We start from the raw sequence: 27,129 nt of genomic DNA, 5'->3' as shown, positions 1-27,129 counted from the left end.
GAAAAGTATTAAGAATAAGGGTGATGAACTGAGAGCATGGATCAGTACATAGAATTACAATGTTGTAGTCATTACAGAGACTTGGCTGTTGCAAGGGCAGGATTGGCTGATTGATGTTCTGGGATTTAGATGTTTCAAAAGGGATAGGGAGGTAAAAAGGGGAGGGAGGAATGGCATTGCTAATCAGGGCTAGTATCACAGCTACAGAGAGAGAGGACGTCATGGTGGGCTCATCTACTGAGTCAGTGTGGGTGGAAGTCAGAAACAGGAAGGGAGCAATCGCTCTACTGGGAGTATTCTATAGGCCCTCCCCAGTAGCCACTGGGACACTGAGGAGCAGATAAGTAAACAGATTTTGGAAAGGTGCAAAAATAAAAGGGTTGTTGTCATAGGAGATTTTAAGTTCCCTAATATTGATTGGCACCTCCTTGGTACAAAAGGTTTAGATAGGGCAGAATTTGTTAGGGGTGTCCAGGAAGGATTCCTGACAGTAATGTGGACAGGCTGACTAGAGGAGAGGCCATACTGGATCTAGTACTAGGCAATGAACATGGCCAGGTGACAGACCTTGGTGGGCAAGCATTTCAGAGATAGTGACCACAACTCCCTGACCTTTAGCATAGCCATGGACTATGATAGGAGCAGGTAATATGGGAATGTTTTTAATTCGGGGAGGACTAATTATGATGGTGTAGCCGAGGCGTGGCGCGTTTCTGAAGAAAAACTCAGAGACGAGAAGGTCGGATTCAAAGCACACTTTACTTCTTCAGAACAAAACGCACGTGTGCCGAAGTACCCGAGAGCCTCTCCGGGCCCACGTGGGGCGGACGTGATGTAAGGTTCCTGCCGGAAGACCCGCCCCTCAGTTCGTTCACGGCGTGCTCCCGCGTGTCTGCCCGCGGCCACCGATAGCGGTTTGAGTCCTGTGTGTACGGGCTGCTACACCCCCCCCCCCCCCCCAGAAATGTCCATCGGGGGCGTGGAGCCCCCAGTCTGTGTGTCCTGCTTGGGTGGCCTGCCTCGCCGGCGTGGTGCGGGTACACTCACCAGTTGCTCGACGTCCAAATGCGCCGGTTTGAGGCGGTCCACTGTAAAAGTCTCCTCATGGCCACCCACCTCCGTGACACAGGTAGACCCGTTGTGCTGGATCACCTTGAAGGGTCCTTCGTACGGCTGCTGTAGGGGTGACTTGTGCATGCCCCTGCGAATGAAAACGTACTTGCAATCCCAGAGGTCCTTAGGGATAAAGGACGGTGTAGTGCCATGCCTAGGGGTGGGAACTGGTGCCAGGGTCCCGCAGCCTCGTCAGCACCTCTGCCGGCGTCCCTGCTGGACCTTGGGCCTCTGGCATGAACTAGCCTAGGACCGTCAAGGGGGTGCCGTAGACCAACTCCGCCTGGGGGGCCGTGTGGATGCCCAGTAAGACCCAGGGGAGCTCATCTATCCAGTTGGTGCCCCTGAGGCGTGACATCAGGGCCGACGAGGTGCCTGTGGAACCGCTCGACCAAACCGTTGGACTGGGGATGGTACGCCGTGGTGTGATGCAGCTGGGTGCCCAGGAGCTGCGCCAGTGCCGTCCACAAACCTGACGTGAACTGTGCTCCTCTGTCAGAGGTGATGGGCGCTGGGAGTCTGAACCTGGCGATCCAGTTTGCGATGAGCGTCCTGGCGCAGGATTCAGTGGACGTGTCTGCGAGCGGCATGGCTTCCGGCCATCTGGTGAACCTGTCGACCATGGTAAAGATATACCTGGCGCATCAGGAGACAGGCAGGGGGCTGGCAATGTCCACACGGATGTGCCGAAACCTCCCAAGCATCGGCTGGAACTGCTGGAGGGGGGCCCTAACATGCTGCTGGACTTTGGCGGTCTGGCAGTGTACGCAGGTCCTGGCCCAGTGCCCGACCTGCTTGCGCAAACCATGCCAGACAAATTTGTCCGCTACCAATTTGATGGATGCCCAGATGGACAAGTGGGCCAGGCCATGTAGTGTGTTGAACACCCAGCGCCTCCATGCTGCTGGTACCATGGGCTGGGGTTTGCCGGTAGACGTGTCGCACAGGAGCCGAGCCGCTGTCTGGTCGACAGGGACGTCCTCCAACTGGAGTCCCGAAACGGCGGTGCAGTAAGGCGGGATCTCGGTGTCCGCCTGTTGCACCTCCGCCAACGCCGTGTAGTCGATCCCTGGGGACGAGATGGTCGCTGGGTGAATGTGGGGGCGGGACAGCATGTCAGTGACTATGTTGTTCTTCCCTGCGATGTGGCGGACGTCTGTGGTGAACTCCAAAATAAAGGAAAGGTGCCTCTGCTGCCGAGCCAACCACGGGTCCGATACTTTTGCAAGGGCGAAGATGAAGGGCTTGTGGTCTGTATACACGGTGAAATTCCTTCCTTCGAGGAAATACCGGAAATGCCAGATAGCCAGGTAGAGCGCTAACAACTCCCTGTCAAAAGCGCTGAACTTAACCTCCAGCAGTCGCAGGTGTCAGCTGAAAAAGGCGAGCAGTCACCACTGGCCATCGATGAGGAATTTGAACAACCCGAAGGGGGTGATGAGGGCTGTCTTGGGCACATCATCGGGGTGCATGGGGATCTGATGGTACCCCCGGACCAGATCGATTTTCGAAAAGATGGTCAGCCCATGTAGGTTCACCGTGAAATCCTGGATGTGAGGCACCGGGTATCGGTAGGCAGTTGTGGCGTCATTGAGCCTTCTGTAGTCCCCGCAGGGCCTTCAACCTCCTGCGGACTTGGGCACCATGTGCAGTGGGGATGCCCACGGGCTGTCGGAGCGGCGGATAATCCCCATCTCCTCCATCTTCTGGAACTCCTCGTTGGCGAGGTGGAGCTTGTCGGGTGGGAGCCTATGGGCTCGGGTGTGCAGTGGTGGTCCTTGCGTGGGAATGTGGTGCTGCACGCCGTGCTTGGGATTGGTTGTGGAGAACTGCAGGGTGATGATGGAGGGGAAATCTGCCAGCACCCTGGTGAACTCCTCACCTGAGAATGTGACGGAGTCCAGGTGGAGGGCTGGTAGCTGGGCTTCCCTGAGCTGGAAGGTCTGGAACGTCTCGGCGTGGACCAAACGCTGGCCCTTCAGGTCGACCAGAAGACGGTTGGCCCGTAGGAAATCCGCCCCCAGTAACAGCCGTGATACCGCTGCCACCGTGAAGGTCCAAGTGAAACGTCTGGGCCCAAAACACAGTGGGATGGTTCGCAAGCCATACGTTCGGATAGTGGTGCTGTTTGCAGTGGTGAGATCAGGACCTGGGGCAGCGTTACGGGTGTCTATGTTGGAGGGGGGAAGAACGCTGATTTTGGCCCCGGTGTCTACAAGGAAGCGTTGCCTGGAGTGTCGGTCCCAGAGGCATAGGAGGTTGTCGCGATGGCCAGCCATCGAAGCCACTAGCGACGGCCGGCCCCGGCGTTTCCCAGAAAGGCGCATGGTGGGCGGCAGCGGTGCACGTTCGAACCCCATCTCTGGTGATAAAAACACCAGTGGTCCAAACCCTCGTCTTTGTCCCCTGTGGGTCTCAGCGGCTTTGGTTGTGGGCTCTTGGCCTTGGGCTGTGCAGTCGTGGTTAGGCAGATGGAGGCCACTCCCTGCTGTTTACTTTGCCACAGAATGTCCGCCCTGGCCGCGAGCCTGCGTGGGTCGCTGAAATCTTCAGCTGTGAGGAGGAGGCGAATGTCCTCTGGCAGTTGCTCGAGGAACAACTTTTCGAATAGAAGGCATGGCTTATGGCCATCCATGAGCACCAGCATATCGTTCATCAGCTCGGATGGCTTGCGGTCGCCCAGGCCGTCCATGTGCAGGAGCCGCGTGGCTCGCTCGCGGCTAGAGAGTCCGAAAGTATGGTTTAGGAGCTCCTTGATCTTAGCGTACCTGTCCTCCGTTGGTGGCTGGTGCAGGAAGTCGATAATTCGGCCTGCCGTGTCTTGGTCGAGTGTGCTGACCACGTAGTAGTACCGCATGGCGTCGGCTGTAATGTCTCTGAGACTGAACTGGGCCTCAGCCTGCTTGAACCAAATGTGGGGCTGAGCAGCCCAGAAAGTCGGGAGCTTGAGCGAGACTGCATTGTGTGAGTCGTTGGAATGCATGTTGCGGGTTCCAGATGCCATCTGGAAGCGTCGGGGTCACCAAATGTAGCCGAGGCGTGGCACGTTTCCGAAGAAATACTTGGAGATGAGAAGGTCGGATTCAAAGCACACTTTACTTCTTCAGAACAAAACACGCGCGCGCTGAAGTGCCTGAGAGCCTCTCCGGGCCCACGTGGGGCGGGCGTGACGTAAGGTTCGCCGGAAGGCCCGCCCCGTGGTTCGTTCATGACGCGCTCCTGCGCATCCACCCGTGGCCACCGATGGCAGTTCGAGTCCAGTGTGTACAGGCCGCTACAATGGTATTAGGCAGGAACTTGGGAGCGTAAATTGGAAACAGATGGTCTTGGGGAAATGCACAGCAGAAACGTGGCTATTGTTTACGGACCACTTGTATGGGGTTCTGGATAGGTTTTCCCACTGAGACACAGAAGGCAGAGGGTGGTAGTAGATGGAGAGTGTTCTGTGTGGAGGTCAGTGACTAGTGTGTCCCACCGGGGTCTGTTCTGGGAATACTGCTCTGTTTTTTTCTTTTTTTATATGTAAATGACTCAGATAAGGAAGTGGAGGGATGGGTTAGTAAGTTTGCAGATGATACCAAGGTTGGAGGTATTGTGGATAGTGTAGAAGGTTGCCGTAGGTTACAATAGGACATAGACAGAATGCAGAGTTGGGTGGAGAAGTGGCAGATGGAGTTCAGCCTGGAAAAGTGTGAAGTGATGCAGTTCGGATGAACGAACTTGAGAGCAGAGTACAAGGTTAATGGCAAGATTCTTTGCAGTGTGGAGGAACAGAGGGATCTTGGGGTCCAAGTCCATAGATCCCTCAATGTTACTGTGCAAGTTGATAGGATGGTTAAGAAGGCGTATGGTGTGCTGGCCTTCATTATTCGGGGGATTGAGTTCAAGAGTCGCAAGGTAATGTTGCAGCTCTATAGTTAGACCACACTTGGAGTATTGTGTTCAGTTCTGGTCACCTCATTATAGGAAGGAAATGGAAGCTTTAGAAAGGGTGCAAAGGAGATTTACCAGGATGCTGCCTGGATTAGAGTACATGTCTTATGAGGAAAGGTTGAGCGAGCTGGGGCTTTTCTCTTCTCTTTGGAGTGATGGAGGATGAGAGGTGTATAAGATTGAGGGGTATAGACAGAGTGGAAAGCCAGCACATTTTTCCCAGGGAGGCAGTGGCCAATACCAGAGGACATTTGTTTAAGGCGAGTGGAGGAAAGTTTAGGGGAGATGTCAGAGGTAGGTTTTTTAATATACACAGAGAGTGGTGGGTGCCTGGAACGCACTGCTGGGGGTGGTGGTAAGAGGCTGATACAATAGGGACATTTAAAAGTCTCTTGGATGGGCACTGGATGTAAGAAGAATGGAGAGTTATGGGCTGCGTAGGAGGGAAGAATTAGATTGATCATGGGGTAGGATTATATAGGTCGGTACAACATCATGGGCTGAAGGGCCTGTACTGTACTGTTCTATGAGTTAAACACTTTATCCTATCCATCCTTCCTTTCCTCCCGCCCCCACCCTCTCAACAACTTAAAATTACATTGCTTTCTCTCTCTCACTTCTGACAAGGGTCACTGGAAACGTTACTTGTTTCTCTTTCCACAGACTGCCTGACCTACTGTTTCCAGCATTTTCTGTTTTTTATTTCATTAACTGGTCATTATCACATTCCCGTTGGTGGGATCAAAATGACTTTCTTGCATTCACCAGCAGTGTAACTGCAAATCAGAAGTACTTTATTTGTCTGTAAAACACTGGCATATATTGAAAGGATGTATGTGCGTATAAACGCAGGTCGTCTTTGAACACCAGCTTACAATGCAAACCGATATTCTGTTCCAGAAAGGCGTCACTTTGGGGTTGTGCAATAAATCAGTGGGTTCCGCCTCGCCTTTTGTTTGCTGTTTCGACCGACTCTCCATTTAAATTCATCGAACACCGCAGTAGGACGCGGACTTGTTTTCAGATGGCTGCGTCTGTTCTACAGTGGATCCGGGCTGTTCTATCCGACCAGACTTGCATCCTTCTTCTCACTTTCCTGGTGCTGCTGGGTTGGTTAGTAGCTCACTCTAACGAAATAAGCACGTACATCGATTTCGCTGGAAAGTTTTACTTTGCTTATCAGCAGTTTACTTGTTGTTAATCCAGAGAGTGTTTGGGGATACGAGGGGAAGGGCGTTGAGATAATATTCTTTTCAACGCCTGAGATCCGAGAATGGTTGGGGTCCGCTGACCAGTCTTTTCTTCACGGCACCGTTGGGCTCACAGACAGTGAGTTCTGGAGCAGCAAACCTTCTTTTAAAAAAAAACTGCAGTTGCTGGAAATGGAAAACAAAAACACAGAGAATGTTGGAAATAGTCAGCAGGTCAGAGTACTGAAGGGATGAACTGGAAACAAGGCTGTCTTGTGAAACTGAGCAGTGAGAGGGGAAAGAATGCGGGAGTTGTGAAACGCGGAGCAAGAGGACAAGCTGGACATGTTCTCCAGTCCCACTCTTGTCCTTCTTGGTGTTATAGGTTTGGGAGGAACCATTGGAATAGACCAGGTGGAAAAACTGCAATGCATTTTATAGACAGTACACCTGTTGTGACTAGTGATGTAGAAATGTATGTTTAGGGTGGTGTATAGAGTACTGATTAAGCTGGCTGCTCCATCCTGGATAACGTTGAGCTTGAGAGTTGTAGCTGCACTCATCCGAGAGAGAATTCCGTAACGTTTCTAACCTGCCATGTCAATGGTGAAACGGCTTTGGGGCATCAGGAGGTGACTTGTTTGCTGTAGGAGACCCAGCCCCTTACCCACTCTTGTAGCCACGGTATTTGCGTGGTTGGTCCAGTTGAGATTCAGGTCAATAATCACTCCTATGACTTGGTAACGGTAATGCCATTGAATGTAAGATTAGATGCTTAGGCTCTCTTGTTGGAGATGATAATGGCCTAACACTACAGGAGGAGAGAACCTCGACAGTCTTTGTAGAGGCAGTCCTGGCTTCACATCAAAGAAACATTCATCATGGCGTGTGACACTAATATTGTGTTAAATGGGATAGATTCAGAACAGACCTTGAGGCTCAAAACTGGGCTTCACGAGATGCTGTGCCACTTGGATACGGCAGAAACCTATTCCGCCGTAATCTGTTGTTGCATGCTCTGCAGTTGCCATTAAGCCAGGGAATCAGTCCCGTTCACTCAAGAATCTGGAAGAAAAGCTAAGTCTAAGAAAGCTCTCAGACTAAAGATATGCAATTCTCCCACATCTATAGTGAATTGTAGTGTGATTTAAAAAAAACATCCTAACAGGAAGGGCAGACTCCAGGAACATCCATACCTATTTTTTTAATGTTGATGCAGGCCTTCCACCTTAAACTAGACATATCTGGTAGACTATTTACGTTTGCCCTCTTCTGATGTACCCACCATCACGGGGTGAAGCAATTTGATTTGATCCATGTGAGAACAAATGGTTAAGTACTCCGGATAGAGCAAAGGCTTCAAGACCCAGTATCATTCCAGCTGTTGTGCAGAAGACTTGTGTACCACAATCAGTCGCACCTCTGGCTAAGCTATGCTAATAAAGCAACAACTCTACAAAGTGGAAAATTGCCCACATCCTGTCCACAAAATGTAGTACAGATCCAAAGCGGTCAATTACTCTCATCAACCTATTCTTAAATCCTTAGCGCAGTGATGGATGGGCAATAGTCCATTTATCAAATGCGTATTAATGACCTGCTTAGCAATGCTCAGTTTGGGTTCTGGTCAGGATCATTTAGATTCAGATCTCAATTTCACTTGGGCTAAATATGGACAGAAAGCTGAAATTTGTAAGTAGAATGAGAGTAAATGCCCTTAACATCAAGGCAACATTTGACTGAGGTACAGGTATGAAGAAACTGGGTACACGAACTCTGTTGGAATAACTGGGAGGGAGGAACTCTTCACTGCCCGGAATAGTGGACGGTACAGAGAAAGTTGGCGTGGATGTTGTGAGGAGGTCAATCTCCACAGCCCATGTTTCTGTAGGAGTTCATCAGTACAGTGAACTGCGCCTAATTATCATTGCTTGCTTTATTATTGATCTTCTCCACAGCATACATTATAAACTAGGGGTAGTGGAAATAGATTAGATTAAAAAAAATTTAGTCAGATAAATACTTTTAATTAATCTTTGAAAGAACAGGCACATAGGCCAAATACCTTCCTTATATGATTCAGTATGCTGCCTTTATGAAATACTTGTGGTAATTGACTATTCTGTAAGTGATTAAAAGCTAATTTTCAATCCTGTACAGATTGCTTAAATGTTGTCACGAGTCTGACCATGCCAAAAAAAATCCAAGCTCTACAGATCCATACAGTACATGCCTTATGTAACTTTTGAATAACATTTAATACATTCATTTATCAGGTATTGTTTCTCTTCTCAATGTATAATTGTTGCATTTTTTTAAACATTGTATGCAGTTGCACTTAAATTCTTAATCAAGAGTTGTTTGGTGTGTCTTAGCATATTCCAAGACTTTGAACTTAATGTGAGGGTGATTATAAGGATAATCTTTGTATTAAGTGTGGCTGTAAAGATAAGAGGCAAAGATCTTGAACTAACGCGCACACGTTACCGTAGTTAATCATCCTTTTTTAAGTATTGAGTGACTGTGACCTGCCTTAAATACATCAAAACTGCCATTATCATTGACTTTTATGCAGCAGAATAATAATAACTTGTTTGACATTTGGGGCAAAGGTCTGGTGAAAAGCACATAAAATCTTGGTAAATCATGGGAAGGCACGTGTCATATGGTCCTGTTCCTTGGAATTTTTTCCACAGTCACACAAGTGTATACAACCATAAAGAATATACCACAGCACAAGTTTGCAGCAAATTCAGTTCTAATGTAGTTGCATATAACCGATTTTTAAAAAAATTTCCACTATATATTGCTGCCATAGATCCTTGGTCTTTGCTAAGCTACAGCTAAGCTTGAAAGTCCTACAATTCAATTTGGTACTGTTCCAAGCTAGGCAAGGTAGGCTGTGTTTCTTCTAATCAATTGGTGTCCTTTGCTGTGAGTAGGATCAGACCCTGTCATGATGGCAGGAGTATATGTTTGGGGAATAAATTGCTAATGCTTACCAGCAATGTCCTGACGTGTTCTATTGGTATTAGATGTTCTTGGAACTACATCTTGTCCAAAAATCCTAGGCTTTTAAGTAAGATCAAACCATGTATTCTTAGGAGAAGCAAATTCAAAGATAGGCAAAGTTATTAATATCTGACTCTGAATGCTCATTTCATTAAAAAATTTGAGCAAACCAATCGGGAGTTTAGTGTGCTATCTAACTTATTTACAGAAGAATCCATTTGTTATCAGTTGAGGGCATTTAACTGCCCCAGTTTTCTTGATGACTATTGTATATTTGGGAGGAGAAGGAAAGCCTGCTCTTGGATCCACCTCCCAAAGCTTGATTGGGTTTCTGACTAACACAATATATTATTTTGTGCTTCTATTAAAAATTCACGGGGAGGCCAGGGACTATCAGCTGCACTAAAGCTCATTGTTTTATGTTCCACTACACACAGTTATTTCTTGTATTCCTGGTCTAAAGTCTCAACTCTTGAACCTTAACTTACAATGGTCAATAATGGTTGTAGGCTTTAATAAAAAACAAAGGGATTGGATAGAAGAGGGATTCTTCTCAGGGACTTGTGTATGGAATTCAAGTGCATGAGTGTATTTGATGTTGCTGTACTAACCAATATAGGCATTGTTAAGACTTAATGACTTAATTTTGATTTGCAGGTACAGTATTTCACCATATGGGTTTTTTAAATGGCTTGGAATTCCGGGGCCAAGGCCACTGCCATTCATTGGGACGTTCCTACATTACAGAAAAGTATGATTTTATTTTTTCACCATGTCAATAACTTCTGTTGGTGCTTCATCTATTATTGAACCAACTTGCCATTGTATTATTTGTTCCTTTATCCAAGGGAGAGTTCTCTAAAGTTCCTGCTTTGTGTGGGTGAGAGAAGATGCACCAAATCCAATGGGGGTGTGGGGTGGTTACTGTTTCTTTGCATGCTGCAGTACAAGTACTTCATGTGGTGAGAAGCTGTCCAGAATACCAATCATGTCAAGTGTCCAGAGGGACTAATTTGGTTTAAAATAAACTCAGTGGTGTATACTGGTGAAACTGTTAAATATTTTGGTTCCGTTTGTTTTTGAATTATTTGTAGACTGGGTTGTGTTTAAAAATGGTTTCACAAAACAGTCCTCGATTGTATACATCACTAATTACTTACTAAAATAGAAGGATAAAGAAACAATCATGTGGGTTTATGGAAGATTTTGCATTTGTGACTACACAAATAAAATTCAGCTGTAACCCAGACATGAGACTGCAAATGGTGGAAATCTGGAGCAAAGCATGCACAGTGTGATTCTGGCTTCTGCCCTCTTTCTTTCCAGTCCTGATGAAGGGTCTCTGCTCGAAACATCAACATGAGGAAAACATCATTTTCCTCCATGGATGCTGCCTGACCTGCTGAGTTCCTCCGACATTTTGTGTTAGCTGTAATCTATTTGGCCTGAATTTTGAGTAGATTTTCTCATGCTCAAAGCTGAAATTCTAGCCACTTTTTTTTAAACAACAAAAAGAATGAGGATGTTAAATGGGCAGTGAGCTGTAGTGACTTTCAAAGTAGCTGCTGATGTCTGTGATTAACAGGACTGGACTCGAGAAATTCTGCAGGTAATAGAAACATTTGAGACAGTCCAGTCCAGATGAAGGGTCTCAGCCCGAAATGTCGACTGTTTATTGCCCTCCATAGATGCTGCCTGACCTAGTGAGCTCCTCCAGCACTTTGTGTATGTTGTTCCAGATTCCAGCATATTCAGAATCTCTTGTGTCTAAATTTAGACATTCCTTACACTGAATGTTGACTTAAGGTTTTTGAATTCTATATGAATGAGCAATGTGTGTGAACTGATAATGGGCTAAACCTCAACTTTTATAAAGGTGCTGATTTTATAAGGAGGGTGGATTGTGATTGATATTTGGTGTTTTATTTTGATTTGTGTGGTTATCACTAATTTAATTTAATTCAAGATAGATTCTTGTAGTTGTGGTGGGGTGTTTATATTATTTGTGAGAATTCTGCCATATTGCAGGCTGGCTGCCTTCCCTAGAATCACCCAATAAGACAGGAGTGAAGGGAAGACTTGGCTTGCTCTACTCACTTGTTCCATTCCTTCTTCTGTGAAAAGCTCATCCTTGCCTATGACAGTTCTGTACTTGACTGCTTCAAAGATTTCTCAACCAATCTTTCACTCCCACCATCAACAAACTGAAGCTCACCCAAAACTATTTTTGTTTTATTCGTGGTCCAGTCCATTTACTACATTCATTGTCTCCAGGTCCTTGAATCCCATATCAATCCTTTTATTCTTGTATACAATCCCAATTACTTTGCCCTTCCCCATCTCTGTAAGCTCTGTAGTGTAGCAGTTAGCATAACACTTTACAGTGCCAGCGACCCGGGTTCAATTCCGGCCACTGTCTGTAAGGAGTTCGTACATTCTCCCTGCATCTGTGTAGATTTCCTCCAGGTGCTCCGGTTTCCTCCCACATTCCAAGGGCATATGGGTTAGGAAATTGTGGGCATGCTATTGTTGGTGCTGGAAGCATGGCGACACTTGCGGGCTGCCCTCAGAACACTCTACGCAAAGATGCATTTCACTGTGTATTTCGATTTACATGTGACAAATAAAGATATCTTATCCTACAATCCTTGAGCAAAATCTGAGTTACTCAAATTTTGCTCTCCAATCCTGTCCCCACTGTTTACCTCTCCATTCAAAGCTGTACCTTCAACTGTCCCAGCCTAATGCTCAAATTTCCTCCCTAAATTTCTCAGCCTTTTTCATCTTTAAACCTCTCATTATTGAAGCTTTTGGGTACCTGCCCTAATGAGTGACCTTCCATCTGATTACAATGATGTAGGATCATAATCTTGATGCTTCATTTCTATCATGTCTTTCTCAACCTTGAGAATCTTGAGCTTTAGAATCATTGAAGGTCTCTGAAGGGAAGTTGCTGTTGTAATGTAGGCCAGCTAACTTGAGGACTGCTAGTACAATAATGAAGAGATGGGGAGGGAGGGGATGAGTAGAAAAGGAAAGAGGATGGGAGGGATACAAAGTGGGATGGAGGGAGCAAGTTTTGGATAGAAGAACTACATATCTAACACCTGCTCCCTTTCTCCAGCATGTGGAGCTCACTACTAAATGTTTGGGGCAAATAGCACAATGCATTTAATAAGCAGATAAATAGACAAGGAAGGGATGGGGAGTATTCATTTTGGAGCATAGATCCATTGACCCAAGTGGTCTGTTTTTCACCTTTGCAGTTTTAAGTCACTTTTATTGTAATTGCTTCTTCAAGATCACGTGAATACTTAAGCATGATATGATCTTTCCTTGAAATGATTTTGTGTGGGGTGAGGACAAGTGAAAATTAAACAGTTTAGAGCGTTGAACAGAACAGTACAGCACAGGAATAGGCCCTTCAGCCCACAACGTTGTGCTGAACCAATTACATTAGTCATAAAATGCCCAACTAAACTAATCCCTTCTGCCTACACAATGTCCATATCCTATCATTTCCCTCACATTCATGTGACTATCTAAGAGCTTCTTGAATGTCTCTATCATATTTGCCTCCACCACCACCCCAGGCAGCACATTCCAGACACCCACTACTCTTTTTTTAAAAAAATAACTTGCCCCAATCATCTCCTTTGAACTTACACCCTCTCATCTTAAATGCATGCCCTCTGGTGTTAGACATTTCAACCCTGGGGACAAGATACTGGCTGTCTACTCTATCTATGCCTCTCATAATCTTATAAACCTCTATCAGATCTCCCCTCAGCCTCTGCTGCTCCAGAGAGAACAACCCAAGTTTGTCCAACCTATCCTCATAGCACATGCCCTCTAATCCAGGCAGCATCTTGGTAAACCTCTTCTGCACCCTCTCCAAAGCCTCGGTGGTTAGCATAATGCCTTTACAGTGTCAGCGACCCAGGTTCAATTCCGCCGCTATCTGTAAGGAGTTCATATGTTCTTCCCCGTGTGTCTGTGTGGGTTTCCTCTAGGTGCTCTAGTTTCCTCCCACATTCCAAAGGTGTACAGGCTAGGAGTTGTGGGCATGCTATCTGGCGCCGGAAGAGTAGCGACACTTGCGGGCTGCCCCCCCAGAACATTCTTAGTAATGCAAAAAGACGCGTTTCACTGTTTTGATGTACATGTGACTAATAAATATCTATAATGGGGCGACCAGAACTGAATGCAATATTCCAGATGTGGCCTAACTGAAGTTGTATAAAGCTGCAGCATAACTTCCTGAATCTTGAACTCAATGCCTCAACTAATGAAGGCAAGCATGCCATATGCTGCCTTTACCACCCTACCAACCTGTGTAGCCACTTTCAGGGAGCTATGAACTTGGACCCCAAAATCCCTCTGCTCATCAACACTGTTAAGGGTCTTGCCGTTAACAGTGTACTGTCTCTTTACATTTGCTCTCCCAAGGTGCAACACGTCACATTTGGCTGGGTTGAAATCCATCTGCCATTTCTCCACTCATATCTGCAACTGATCTATATCCTGTTGTATCCTTTGCCAGTTGTCTACACTATCCACACCACCACCAATCTTTGTATCAACTGCAAATTTACTAACCCACACATGTACATTTTCATTCAGGTCATTCATATACATCACATTCAGCAGAGGTCCTAGTACAGATCCCTGAGGAACACCGCTAGTCACAGACTAGTTATTTAAAATCAATAAATTGGACTTGGTTTTGCCTTTGCCCTTCACAATACCAGCTAATGTTTTTCTGCTTTTCGGTCTGTGACCCCCAGATTAAATCATTGCATGTTTGTACAATGTGAATACCTTTTCTAATGGTTTGTTTTCTTCCTGGCCAGGGTGTGTTTAATTTTGATATGGAATGCTACAAGAAGTATGGAATGACATGGGGGTGAGTGCAGTTAATTAGCTGGTATTTTTGTTCTTTTCCTCTCAAATTCATTCCACTCTCATAATGCAAAATTTAGTACAAAAATGCTACCATTTGTTAGCACAGATTAAAGGTGCAGATTATTGGTGGTAGTGTTGGCACTGTTTCAATCAATTATTGCACTTTGTTAGTTGGATGAAAGCACATTGTTGACATGTGAATCATTGCTTTTGTCAAATTCATTCAACAATTGTTGTATTTGCATTGGAATATGCAGTTCATGGGCACGATTGCTCAACCTTTACATTTTGGTTCTTCTGCAAACAATCAAAGCAAAATAAGGAAATGTCTCCATCAGTGTACTTGGTGCACTGACTTGAGGTAAAATAAAGGTGGGTAGTTCAGATCTCTATTCAAGATTCTGAAGTGGGATTATGACTGGATCTACTAGTATTTGGTTCATTTTTGGCATTGCCAAAAGTAAGTGGGAGGGACGGTGGAATATTTAGTCAATGTTTCATTTAGCAAGAGAAATATGTCTGGTAGATTCTGTCCATTAAGACCTGCTAGAGACTGGACATGTCCCAGGGAAATGTCCCAAATTCATCCCAAAATGATTGAGCCTGGAGGTGAATTTTTTGTTGTTGTTTGGTTAGGAAACCCAAAATTCCTCTTCTGCCTTTTGAGCTAATGAATTACTAATACATTTGAGATGGACAGCAAAACATTCTTGAAGTAAGTTTGTGTGGGACAGGCATAACTATTGTAGAGCTGGTGACTATCGCATCAAAGAAGATGTGGGGAGCTTTAGAAAATGTACTAACTTTAACTGAAGAACAGCATGTGTTGATATCATGCTTTCAAATGCACTACATCTATTTACAAAGAGTTAAATTACCAGAAAATATTTCCTTAAGTGAAAATTTTAAGTAAAAGCTGGACAAAACTCAGTATGGTGATATTGGTATGATATATTCCTATGCACTAAGTGGTATTCATTACGACAAAAAAATAGCTTCGTAAGTTGAGAACATGTACCCTAAAGACATAGCATTAGGGTGAAAATTCATAAATCAGGCATTCATAAATTGAAGAATCCTTGTATATCATTTGTATGTGATTCATTTACTTATGTATAAATATACCGCACTGCTTTCCCTCTTTTGAAAGTCTTTCCTGTATGCACAACGATTACCAGTTCAATCTGTTGACCCTTCTTCACTGTGCTTGGGTCTCCATTACTTTGCCATCTGAAGAATGTGAAGTCCTAACTCAACTCAATGCTGACTTGCGCCTAAGTGAAATGGCCATATTGACAACCTCCATGTTTGTAAAGGTGGCTTTGGTGATCTACTCCTGTACTGTTTACAGACTGTGTCCATGTTGAGACCAGACTTTCTTGATCTTTATTAGTATCTGGCCAATATACAAAGCATCTGGCCTTCATTTTACAATGTTAATATGTTCCAAATATAATTAATCTTCTTGGGACATTGGAGATGACTACTTACTCTATATTAGCACCTTGGATATCTTTGATCAGGGAACAATTTATACCTTCTACAGTAAAATTGTTCTTTATCCAATTTGGTCATTTTCCTGCCTCCAGGTCTCAAGAGATTGTTCATTGACTTTTTTTGTAGAAGAATATCTTTGTTGTTTCATTGATTAACCCATCTTCCATCACTGCACCATATACTGAAGATGACTCATTTATATAAAACTACGTAAAATGTACCACAATGGGGTGTCTCTTTTCTCACATTATATTTTTAATCCACTTTGGCCTTTAACCCACCAGGCCTTGACAATGCCAACCCTCTCCTAGCCAACTTCCTTTAATCATTCTTCTCCTCTCCACACTGTCATTTTCTTCCTTTCCCTGATTGTGGCTTTGCATCACAAGTTTTCCAGCCTAATGGGTAGGCAGCCTGTCTTTCAGAGGCTGTTTGCAGAATAACTGAAAATTTAAATTCCTTAGGACAGGAGGGAAAGTCTACTTGTAGATTTGTAACAAGATCCTCATTCACTTTCTGAAAATGTTACTTCCCTTTAGGATTTATGATGGACGGCAGCCAGTTCTTTGCACCATGGATCTGGACCTGATTAAGACTATTCTCATTAAGGAATGCTACACTCTGTTCACCAACAGGAGAGTAGGTATAGAACTGCACTGATGACTATAGCTAGATATACTCTTCTGTTTTCTTTCCCCTTGCCACCATGTCCTTATATCCCTTTCCTTTTTCCATTACTTAAACTGTTGGTTCAGTGAGTATATTTTCACTCTGGTGATCTGATCTTGATGTGCAGAGCACAGGTCTGGTTTATCAACATGAAGGTGGTAGAGAAGTTGACATCTAGGATGAAAGTTTCCAGTGTGAGATGGCTGCGTCAAGAGCCTAGAAACAGATGACCTAATGCATTGGATATTTTAGAAGCAGGGAGAATTAATTTTCACATGGATGTGATGACAATCCTGTGAGTTAGTGGCATGCTGTCTTTCTAGTTCATACAAAATCCCAGTGCATGTTTAGAATTAGTGATACTCTTGGAGTAGAGTAGAAAGTTAAATGTGTCATTGCATCGAATTCTATTTCCATCCATTTGCTGTGTCACACATGGATGGATGGATCAATAGTCAGCCATAAAAGAAGTGATATGCTCTTATAATGTGGCATTTCACTAAAATGATCAGAGCATTTGTGTGTGTAATTTCTTTCATGTAATGGGAAAAAGTAGCACTAGTAGAAAGTAATATATCCTCTGATAAGAAATAACTTGATGCATTCTAGAACACTAGTTTTGTTTTTAATTTTGAAGGTATTGGAAGGATAAGAGCAAGATGTAATATGTGTTATGCTGATCCATGATTTCTGTTCAGATGATGTGCATAATGGGCTAGATTACTATGATGGCCAGCCTGACATCAGTAGTAGGGAAATTACTAGAAAATGTTATTAAAGAAGTAATAACAGGCACTCAGCCCAATCTAATTATTATTTTTCAGTTATCATGGATTTATGAAAGGGAAATCATGTTTGACACATCTGTTAGATTTGAGGTTCAAGGGAATGGATTGGAAACAATGAGATGATATGGTGTATTTGGACTCAGGTGCCACACAAGATTATTAAATAGTGAGATAGGAAGCTGTTGGTGTTCAGATGAGCCTGAGTGTCCTTGTACATGGATTAGCGAATGTGCAGGGATGGCAAACAGTTCAGAAGTCAAGAGTATGTTGGCCTTTATTGCAAGAGTATTTGAATACAAGTGTAAAGATGTCTTGCTGCAACTATATGGGGCCCAGGTGAGACCTTTCTTGGAGTATTGTGAATGGGTCTGGTCTCTGTACCTAAGGGATGATATGCATGTGGAAGAGGGAGTGCAACAAAGGATCACCAGGTTGATTCGTGGAATTTATGGGGGGATGGAATTATTCTATGTGGAGAGATTAATCAGAGTTAACCTGTACTCCAGGTTGGAAGAATGGCCATTGATTTAATTGAAACATACAAAAAAAACTTGCAAAGCTTGACTGTATATTCGAGAATAATATTTCCCTTGGCTGGGGTGTCTAGGACCAGGGGTCACAGCCTTAAAGGGTCAGCCATCTGGGACTGGTACGAGAAGAGATTTCTTCACCTATAGTGAAACTTACAAATTCCCTGCTGAAGAGGCTCAATCACAGCTTATTTGAGACAGATTAGTAGATTTTGGATATTAAACAAATCAAGGGATATTGCTTAAGTGCAGATAAGTGTCACTGAGGTAGAAGACTAGCCATGGGGTCATCTACTGAACACAAAAACTTAGGAAATACTGGGAAAGTTTTTGTGTTCAGTAGAGGGCACCATGGCTGGCTCCAATGAATGCATCAGCCCACTCCCAACTTTCATGCCTGATCCTGCAGGACGGAGGGTACAGAATGTGCTGGAGGTCAGATGCCTGTGCGTCCGATGTCTTGCTCTGCCCCTGGAGAATATTGGGTCCAGAGACTTCCATAACTTACAGGTCTGAGGGGCTTCACACACATGTTTTCTGGCCTCTTAACTTTAAACCAGCCACAGCCATCCTGGGTCCCTTTCATCTGAAGGGGGTTGCTGCCCTTGATTTAAAATGGTAAGCCCGGCTAATTTTATTTCTTTATTTCTTGTCATTTGTTTTTAATATTTTAAAATCCTTCTTAATATTTTATATCAATTTTGACTGCTTTTGTATCAGACATTTAAGAAAGGTGAAATGGGCCTTTGAAAGCACTGTTGATAAAGGGTTGTCATTTCAATGCCGTATTTATTTTCTAGAGGTCCATTTGCTATGTCCAGCCTGTTCCATTTGTGGGACAGTCACAAAATGTAACATCACGAGCACTCTCGTCCCACCATCGGTAGTATCTACAGGAGGTGCTCCCTCAAGAAGGTAATATCCATTATCAAAGATCCCTACCATCCAGTCCATGCCATCTTGCAGCTACCATCGGGCAGGAAGTACAGAAGCCTGAAATCCCACACGACCAAGTTCAAGAACAGCTACTTCCTTTCAACCATCGGTTTTCAAACCAACTGGCAAAACCCTAATCATTAGAGTTTATCGACACCATGACCACTTTGATCACTTTGCACTAAAATGGTCATTTTTTCTGTTCTAATTGTGTTCTTTCTTGTAAAAATTGCTTAATTTATGTTTTTCTTGTGAATGCTGCTTATGATGCTATGTGCCTGTGATGTTGCTGCAAGTAAGTTGTTCATTGCACCTGTGGATACATGTGCATATGATGAACTTCTCTTCGACATAGAGGATAAGATTGAGTACCAACTGGCTCAGTGCATATAATGGCAATTACTGAAATGGAAAACTTCAGTTTGTGTACATCTGATGTCCCACCTATTCTCTACACAAAGCTAAGCCAGAAGAGTACAAGTCCTACAAAGAGCTGAGCACCAATGTGTTGGACAAGCTATTTTCCACCTCCTCTGTGCCACTATTGCCCTCTCCTCCTTTCTGTTGCTTCACTTCCTTGACCTCCTTCCTCTACGTCCAGTTGTTCCATTGCTGTAGGTGATTCTGGGCAGACCACAATGTGGTCAATATCACCATGAAACATGCCATGATTTCTGTGGTGTCCTGTTGGTAACAAAGAATTTTAGTATAAAATAGAAATGAAAACTTCTGTGGAGAATGGATTGTTTGGTGTGAAGTTGTTCCCTAGCATCCCTATGCCAAAGGACCATAATTCACAATAGGGGTTTGTTGTATTGACTGGTTAGTTTGTTTCCAACTAGTGAAGAGTAATTTATTAAATATACCTGCTTTATACATTCTCCACAAAGCAATAACACATTGTGTGGCCATTGTCCAGAAAAATGATGAGGAAATTAAGGTTTATATCGAAACCTCTAAACTTCACAAGTATTTATTTAGGGACAGTTGATGTCCTAATTGGCTACTACACCTCCATGCAAACTTTTTGTTTCATGTATTAGGACCACCCCACCCCCTTTATTTTGTACCACAACATTTTGTAGCCTATATCTGTTTTAAGTAATTTAGTTTTTCAATTTTTCTTTCCAAATCAATGCAGATTGAAGAAACATCTTTTTACCTTTTTATTTCTATCCCACACTGGGGCTTCTGATTAGGTCACATAACATTAGGTCACATTGCAGAGCCTCAGTGAGCATGACAGACCTCACCATGCAAACCTGATCTTACCAGGTAGCCCATGGTTTATGCTGCCAGCCTCTTGGATGATACCTTCCAGGCATATGGGGCCAGAAATTGATTCAGGAGCAGGCCAGGAACTTGCACCACCTGCTGTTGGCAAAAATCAGTTATGGTTCACCTCAATTCTATTTATCTGTCTTGGCTCCATAATTCCTTCATACCTTTTAATGTTATTGATAACAGTCTTGTTTAGGCCTAGGATCCACAATCATTTTGGAAAAGTAATAACAGTTGTCTCCTGTTTTCCTAAGTGAAAAAGATGATGCATTCAGAGGGTCTTCCCAAGCTGGGCTGTTGGCTTCATCTGAATAATTTCAAATGGCAGGCTTGCTGAACATCTACAGCTTGTCTCTTCAATAGCTTGATGATAGGGGCAGGAGCAAAGATGAGTGATGGGCAGTGAGTGTTGCCATGGAACTGGAAGTTGCACTCCTCCTACTGGCACAACATTACATAAGAGCAGAAGTAGGCCATTTGGCCCCTTGAGCCTGTTCTGTTATTCAACTGTACCATTGGCTGAGCCGTTCTTGGCCGCAATGTCACTTTCCTGCTCTCTCTCCCCCTGCCCCACCACTCTCTTGTTTAAGTGTTTGTGGATCTTCACCTTGAATATATTCATTGATGCTGGTGTGGAGAATTCCAAAGAGGTGCAAACCTTTGAAAGAAGAAACTTACCCTCATCACCATCTTGTATGCACAATGCCTTGTACTGAAATTATGGCCCAAGTTCGAGAAACATTCTCTCAGCATTGACACTATCATCTTCCTTCAGAATCTTTGTTTCAATAAGATGACCCCTTATTCTTCTGAGCTCCAATGAGTACAGAATCAACCTTTCTTCATATATCATAGTAATCAACCGAGTAAATCTTCTGCACTGCCTCCAATGCAAGTGCGTGGTTCTTTAAATATGGAGACCAAAGCTGTACCCAATACTCCAATTATTATCTCACCAATCCTCTTTTTTAAAAAAAATTGTATCAAAACTTCCCTAGTACATACCCCTTGCAGGAAAGGCCAATGTTCCATTAGCCTTCTAATAGCTTGCTGTACCTACATTGGAGCCATTTCAGTGGAACATAAAGAAAATTCCACCTTTTATTATTGCTTTCTACCCTTTCAAAGGGGATGTAGCCCAAATGTTCTGCCATCCCAATCTGTTAGGCAAGAGGACATAGAACAGGCCCCTCAGCCCATGATGTTGTGCTGACCTATATAAACACCTACTCCATGATCAATCTAACCTTTCCCAGAACCCTCCATTTTCCTTACATCCATGTGCCTATCGAAGAGTCTCTTAAATGTCCCTATTGTATCACCCTTTACCACTACCCCCGGCAGTGCTTTCCAGTCACTCACCACTCTGTGTGTATGTATAGTCTTATACACCTCTATCAAGTCACACCTCATCCTGCATTGGTCCAAAGAGAAAAGCCCTAACTCGCTCAACCTTTCCTCATAAGACATGTTCAAAAATTCAGGCAGCATTCTGATAAATTTCCTCTGCACCCTCTAAAGCTTCCACATTCTTTCTACTAATGAGGTGACCAGAACTGAACACAATACTCCAAGTGTGGTCTAACCAGAGTTCTATAGAGCTGCAGCATTATCTTGTGGCTCTTGAACTCAGTTGCCGAATAATGAAGGCCAGCACACCATACACCTTTCTAACCACCCTATCAACTTGTGTGGCGACTTTGAGGGATCTATGGACTTGGACCCCAAGATTCCTCTGTTCCTCCACACTGCTAAGAATCCTGCCATTAACCTTGTACTCTGCCTTCATGTTTGTTCTTCCAAAGTGTATCACATCACACTTTTCTGGATTGAACTCCATCTGCCACTTCTCTGCCCAACTCTGCATCCTGTCTATATCCTGTTGTAACCTACAACAACCTTCTACACTATCCATCACACCTCCAACCTTCGAGTCATCTGCAAATTTACTAACCCATCCCTCCACTTCCCCATCCAAGTCATTTATAAAAATCACAAAGAGCAGGGGTCCCAGAACAGACTCCTGTAGAACACCACCAGTCACCGACCTCTAGTCAGAATGCTCTCCATCTACTATCTGTAGGCAAGCCCATTCTGAATCCATGCAGCCAAGTCTCCATGGATCCCATGCCTCATGACATTCTGGATGAGCCTACCATGGGGAACCTCATCAAATGCCTTACTAAAGTCCATATACACCACATTCACCACTCTATTTCATCTATTTGTTTTGTCACCTCCTCGAAAAACTCAATTAGGCCCCTCACAAAGCCATGCTGACTATCCCTAGTAAGACTATGCTTTTCCAAGTGCTTGTAAATCCTGTCCCTAAGAATCCTCTCCAATAGCTTGCCCACCACTGATCTAAGACTCGCTGTAGTTGAACAAGAAGTTCAATGAAACAGCAAATCATTGAATCCCATGTGTTTTATTTTGAAAACTAAATAGCAAGTCTTCCTATTTTTCTCTGTAGGACTTTGGTCTGAATGGACCATTGGAGGAAGCTGTTAGTATTGTCCAAGATGAGCAGTGGAAGAGAATCCGAAATGTGCTTTCACCAACATTCACCAGTGGGAGACTGAAACAGGTAAAGACCCTGAATCCCTAAGTCACAAAGCTTTGTGTTTGTATTTGTATAACATTAGATGCACACTGTATGTATCATATGGCTTGTCTGGGTGAAAAAGTGGATGATGATTATGTGGAGAAGAAAAACAATATAGCAAGTTAAATGCAGAGTTTATCACAGTGTAGATGTTAACAGGTTGCAGTTCAACCATGTTCCATAGTGATCACGTGCTGAACAGTTTCCTAACTTGAACATGTCAACTTCTACTCTGAAATATTCTAATAATTTAGACTTTGTCTTCCTTAAATATAGAGACATCCTTATTTCTAACCTAAAGTTCTTCAGTCGTATTTTTGACCTGGCCTTGCTGCTACCTGTTGTATTATCACCACTAGAGATGCTCCCCAACGATTCCCAACACTATCCCATGAAATAGAAGAAATCATGACTCTCTGCTAGTTTAGAATGCTCCAAGGACAAGGTTCCTCATTCTTCTACAGAAATTTGTCATAAAATGGATATATATGAAAGTATTTTCCATGCACTTTGGTATTGGGGAGGCTCAAATGAGGCAGTTCAGTATTAGTAATCTGTGACTAGGTTGTTGGTTTCAGCAGAGAGAATGAATTATACATTGTCTATTTTGAGATGCTTTACAGTGCAAAAGATTAACAGGATCTATTGCTTGATGTGAGAAATACCAGTAAGCAGTCTGTGAGGGCATTTAGATGCAGGAACTTGCACTTGTGGGTAAGGTTGCAATGGCTAAAAGCTCTTGTCTTTTGTGAAGAAACAGAAGGTCAGAGTTGGTCTTTTGCAGGTAAAGTAAACCTTGGTGTGGTCACAAAGTAAACTTGGATATGATTTAAATTCGATGTATTAGGATAATGTAGGCCACAACCATATAGTTCATTTGGTGCTCTTTTAGTAATCTTAAACCAGATTTTTTTTGTTGTCTTTTTCATATTCCTTCCCATCTTCCCTCATGTATTTTCTGACATTATTATGATCTGCTTCCTTAGCCCAATAATGCCCAACCACTAATTTGGCTGTAATGCTGCAATTTTCTCCTTTTGAGTAATGTGCTTAATTCCCCATTGTTCAAAGTTGCTGTCATAAAGTACCTTCTCCAGTTTAAAAAAAACTCTGCACACCAGTCCTTGCAATGATTGTTCCATGTCCAGCAACTTCTTTCCAAGTTCCATCTCTTCCCCCATGTCGATGTTTAGGTCTCACCACTTTGGTTTCTGTCCTGTCATTGCAATGAAACAATGAGCCAAAATAGAATCTCCAATGACATGTAAGAAGACATTTTCCCTCTTTAACCTCTTTAACCCTTGACACAGTCAACTACAGTAGCCTCCTCCAATGCCTGGCTTCTGTTTCCCAGCTGAAAGCTTTGTGTGTTTGCCTGGCCCATTAGGTTGCACTGGGGCCAATCTAAAGACAGCTAGTGCATCTCTGGAATTGTCATCTTGCATCAACTTTAGATGTTGTCCAAGGATTCCATCACGGTTCCTCCTTTTATTTCCTGTATGCTGCACCTTGAGTACATCTGCAGACGTGGGTGATGTCTTATTTTCCAAGTGCATGCTGACTGCACACAGCTCTTCAACTCTCAATCCCTTCACTTTCTGTAATGTCTGTTTGATTGATTGCCTTAAATGAGTTGCAATTTCTTTTGTTCCAAGGACAACCACTTTTGTTTCTCCCATCAAAGCTTGATGCTAAAATACCTCATTCCTGAAACCATCCTGGGAAATCTCCTTTGCACCCTCTCAAAGACCTTTGCATCCTTTCCAACATGTGGTGATCAGAACTGGATGCAATACTCAAGATTTGTATAAATAAAATTTGTTATAACCTCTCTCCTGTTGTACTCTACCTCCATTTATGAAACTCAAGATTCCGTATGCTTTGCTACCTATTTCCTCAATGTGTCTTGCCATCTTCAGAAATCAATGAACGTGAACCACCAGGTCCCCTTTGTTCCTGTGCACTCTTTGGAACTGTGTCATTACATTTAACTTAACTGGAAGAACTCAGTGCGTCAAGCAGCATCTATGGAGGCAAAAGGATGGTCAGTGTTTATATGGTACTTTGTCAAACATTTTCTTAAAATCTATAAACACAATGTTAACTGCATTCTGTTCATCACCTTTCTCTTACTTTATTTTCTTATATTAAAAAATAGGCTAGTCAAAGACTATCTGCCTTTTATAATTCTGTGCTGGCTCTGCTTCATTCACTCAGACCTTGTCAAGTGCCTGTTTACCTTCATAAACTTCTGCTCATCCATATTCTGCTGCCCAGGTCCTTCATCAAGTACCACTCCCCCTGCCCCCAATACCTCTCAACTTAATCTTTTGTCTTGCATTTAAATTTCACATGAGCTTGTTCTTCTCCATCTGCTTAAAAACCTTCCTGATGTCACTGTTTGACCTTTAATGGACCTTCCTTACCTAGTAGCTTGTCCACAGCCATCTTTTCTCCCTTGTGCATCCATATTCCCTCCTGCACCCACACCCTTTTTAGTTGAAGCTCCTCCTTAAATCTCACCTGTTTGAATGTGTCTTTTGGCCTCCCCTCCTGTTCAATTCTCATGGCTTGATTTCCTCGTTTTGAAAAATCTTTTCAATAGTGAACCAGCAGGTTTGAATATCACAAAGTATACCAAGAAACTTCACAGGAGAATTTTCAAATTAGGCAATATTGAGACATGGTGACCAAAAGCTTGGCAAGAGATGGGTTTTAAGAGAGCATCTTAAAAGAAGAGAGGTGGAATGGATTAGGAAAGAAATCTCATGCGACTCACAACCTCCTTTAGTGGGGTAGAGGATCGGCTTGAAGCAGAGAAATGCGGAGATCTTGAAACGTTGTAGGGCTGGAGAGTTTGAGATGGGAAGGGCAGGAAGCCTAGTGATCTGAGCATAGGGATCAGAATATTTTGAGGGATCAATGGGGCCTGGTGCAAGTTAGGAAATACAAATTTGGGTGAATTTATGGAGATTTTGAAAGCAGGAGACTACCCAAGAGAGCATGGGGGTAACCAAGTCTGGCGGTAATGGGCCACTCTATAACTGTTCAGCACTGTTGGTTCTGCTTTCTGAACCTTGTTACAATATCAAAGGACTAGGTTTTCAACCTGATAGTAGCTGAGATTAATCAGCTTTGGCAAGATTCCTTCATAATGTTCCAACCACTTGATAATTCACATTCTCGCAGATCTAATCTGGCTACTTTTGATTCCAAATCTGGATCAATCATTTTCTGAGAGAGAAGCAAAGACATAAAGAAGCATGGCTACATACAAGTTTTTCAAAAAAAACTTTGCTGAAATTCAGTGTAATCCCTAACCATTTGAGAATGTATTGCCACTTTTGTTTCGGAGTTTCCAGGATTTCAACTCTGATTTTCAGGACATTACAGCAAGCTGCGTGGTGTTTGCACATTCTCTCTGTTACTGTGTGAGTTTCTCCCAGGTGCTTCGGTTTCCTCCCACATCTGAAAGATATACTCTGTGTTAAATTAACCAGCTACTGTAAATGACCCCTAGTGTAGGTGGGTGGTATGAGAATCGGGTGGAGTTAAACATCTGAGAGAATAGGTTGCAGAGAAATAGGCTAAATCTCTGAAAGCCAGTGTAGACTTGTTGAGTTGAATGATGCCCTATGTTGTGAGGGGAAAAAAAGCATCCAAAAATTTTGACCATTTAAAAGTGCCTTTTATTTTTCATAGTCACACAGCATGGAAACAGGCTTTCTGGCCCAATTAGTCCATGCCGACTGTTGCCCAGCGAGCTAGTCCCATCTGCCTGTGTTTGGCCCATAGCTCTGTAAACCCCTCCTATTCATGTACTTATCTAGATAGCTTTTAAATGTCGTTAATGTGCCTGTCTCAACCACTATTTCTGGCAGCTCATTCCAAATATACACCACCCTTTGTGTAAAGAAGCTGCCTCTGATGTCCCTTTAAAATCTCTCGCCTCTGATCTTAAACCTATCCCTCATTTTTAGCACACCCCTCCCTGGGAAAAAGACTATGTGCTTTCACCATGTCTATGCCCCTCATGATCTTGTATACCTCTATCAGGTCAGCCCTCTATCTGCTACGTTCCAGGGAATAAAGTCCTAGTCCACACAACCTTTCCTTGTAACTCAGGCCCCCAAGTCCAGGCAACATCCTGGTAAATCTTTTCTGCACTCCTAGTTTAATAACATCCTTCCTATAACAGGGTGACCAAAACTCTACACAATACTCCAAGTGTGGCCTCACCAATGTCTTATATAACTGCATCATAACTTCCCAACTCCTGTACTCAATGCCCTGACTGATGAAGGCCAGCGTGCCAAACGCTACCTTCATCACACCTGTGATGTCGCTTTCAGCGAGCTATACATTTGCACTCCAAGGTCCCTCTGTTCCATAACACTCCCCAGGGCCCTACCATTCACTGTATCAGTCCTACCCTGGTTTGATCTCCCAAAATGCAATACCTCACACTTACCTGGATTGAAAGCTATTTGCCAATCCTCAGCCCACATACTTAGCTGATCAAGATCCCCCTGTAATTTTTCATAACCTTCTACACTATCTACAACACCACCTATTTTAGTATCAACCGCAAGCTTACTAATCATGTCTTGTATATTCACATCCAAATCATTTGTATAAGTTACCAACAACAAAGGTCCCAGCATCAACCC

The 27,129-nt window shown here is 43.6% G+C and overlaps 1 protein-coding gene across 1 annotated transcript in view; it reads left to right on the top strand.

Annotated features, from left to right (window-relative positions):
• Positions 1 to 5,980: 5,980 nt before the first annotated feature.
• LOC127573595 (cytochrome P450 3A30-like) overlaps positions 5,981 to 27,129 on the top strand; it is a 36,279-nt gene continuing 15,130 nt past the window's right edge. The window contains exons 1-5 of the mRNA XM_052021964.1: positions 5,981 to 6,159; positions 9,906 to 9,999; positions 14,102 to 14,154; positions 16,190 to 16,289; positions 22,328 to 22,441. Coding sequence (XP_051877924.1) covers positions 6,071 to 6,159; positions 9,906 to 9,999; positions 14,102 to 14,154; positions 16,190 to 16,289; positions 22,328 to 22,441 — 450 coding nt within the window. The 5' untranslated portion in view covers positions 5,981 to 6,070. The remainder of the gene's footprint in view (positions 6,160 to 9,905; positions 10,000 to 14,101; positions 14,155 to 16,189; positions 16,290 to 22,327; positions 22,442 to 27,129) is intronic.

This window comes from Pristis pectinata, chromosome 8 (genome assembly GCF_009764475.1).
Source record: "Pristis pectinata isolate sPriPec2 chromosome 8, sPriPec2.1.pri, whole genome shotgun sequence".
NCBI lineage: Eukaryota > Metazoa > Chordata > Chondrichthyes > Rhinopristiformes > Pristidae > Pristis > Pristis pectinata.
The sequence above is the reverse complement of the archived record's forward strand: the minus strand, read 5'-3'. Positions and strand labels throughout refer to the sequence as shown.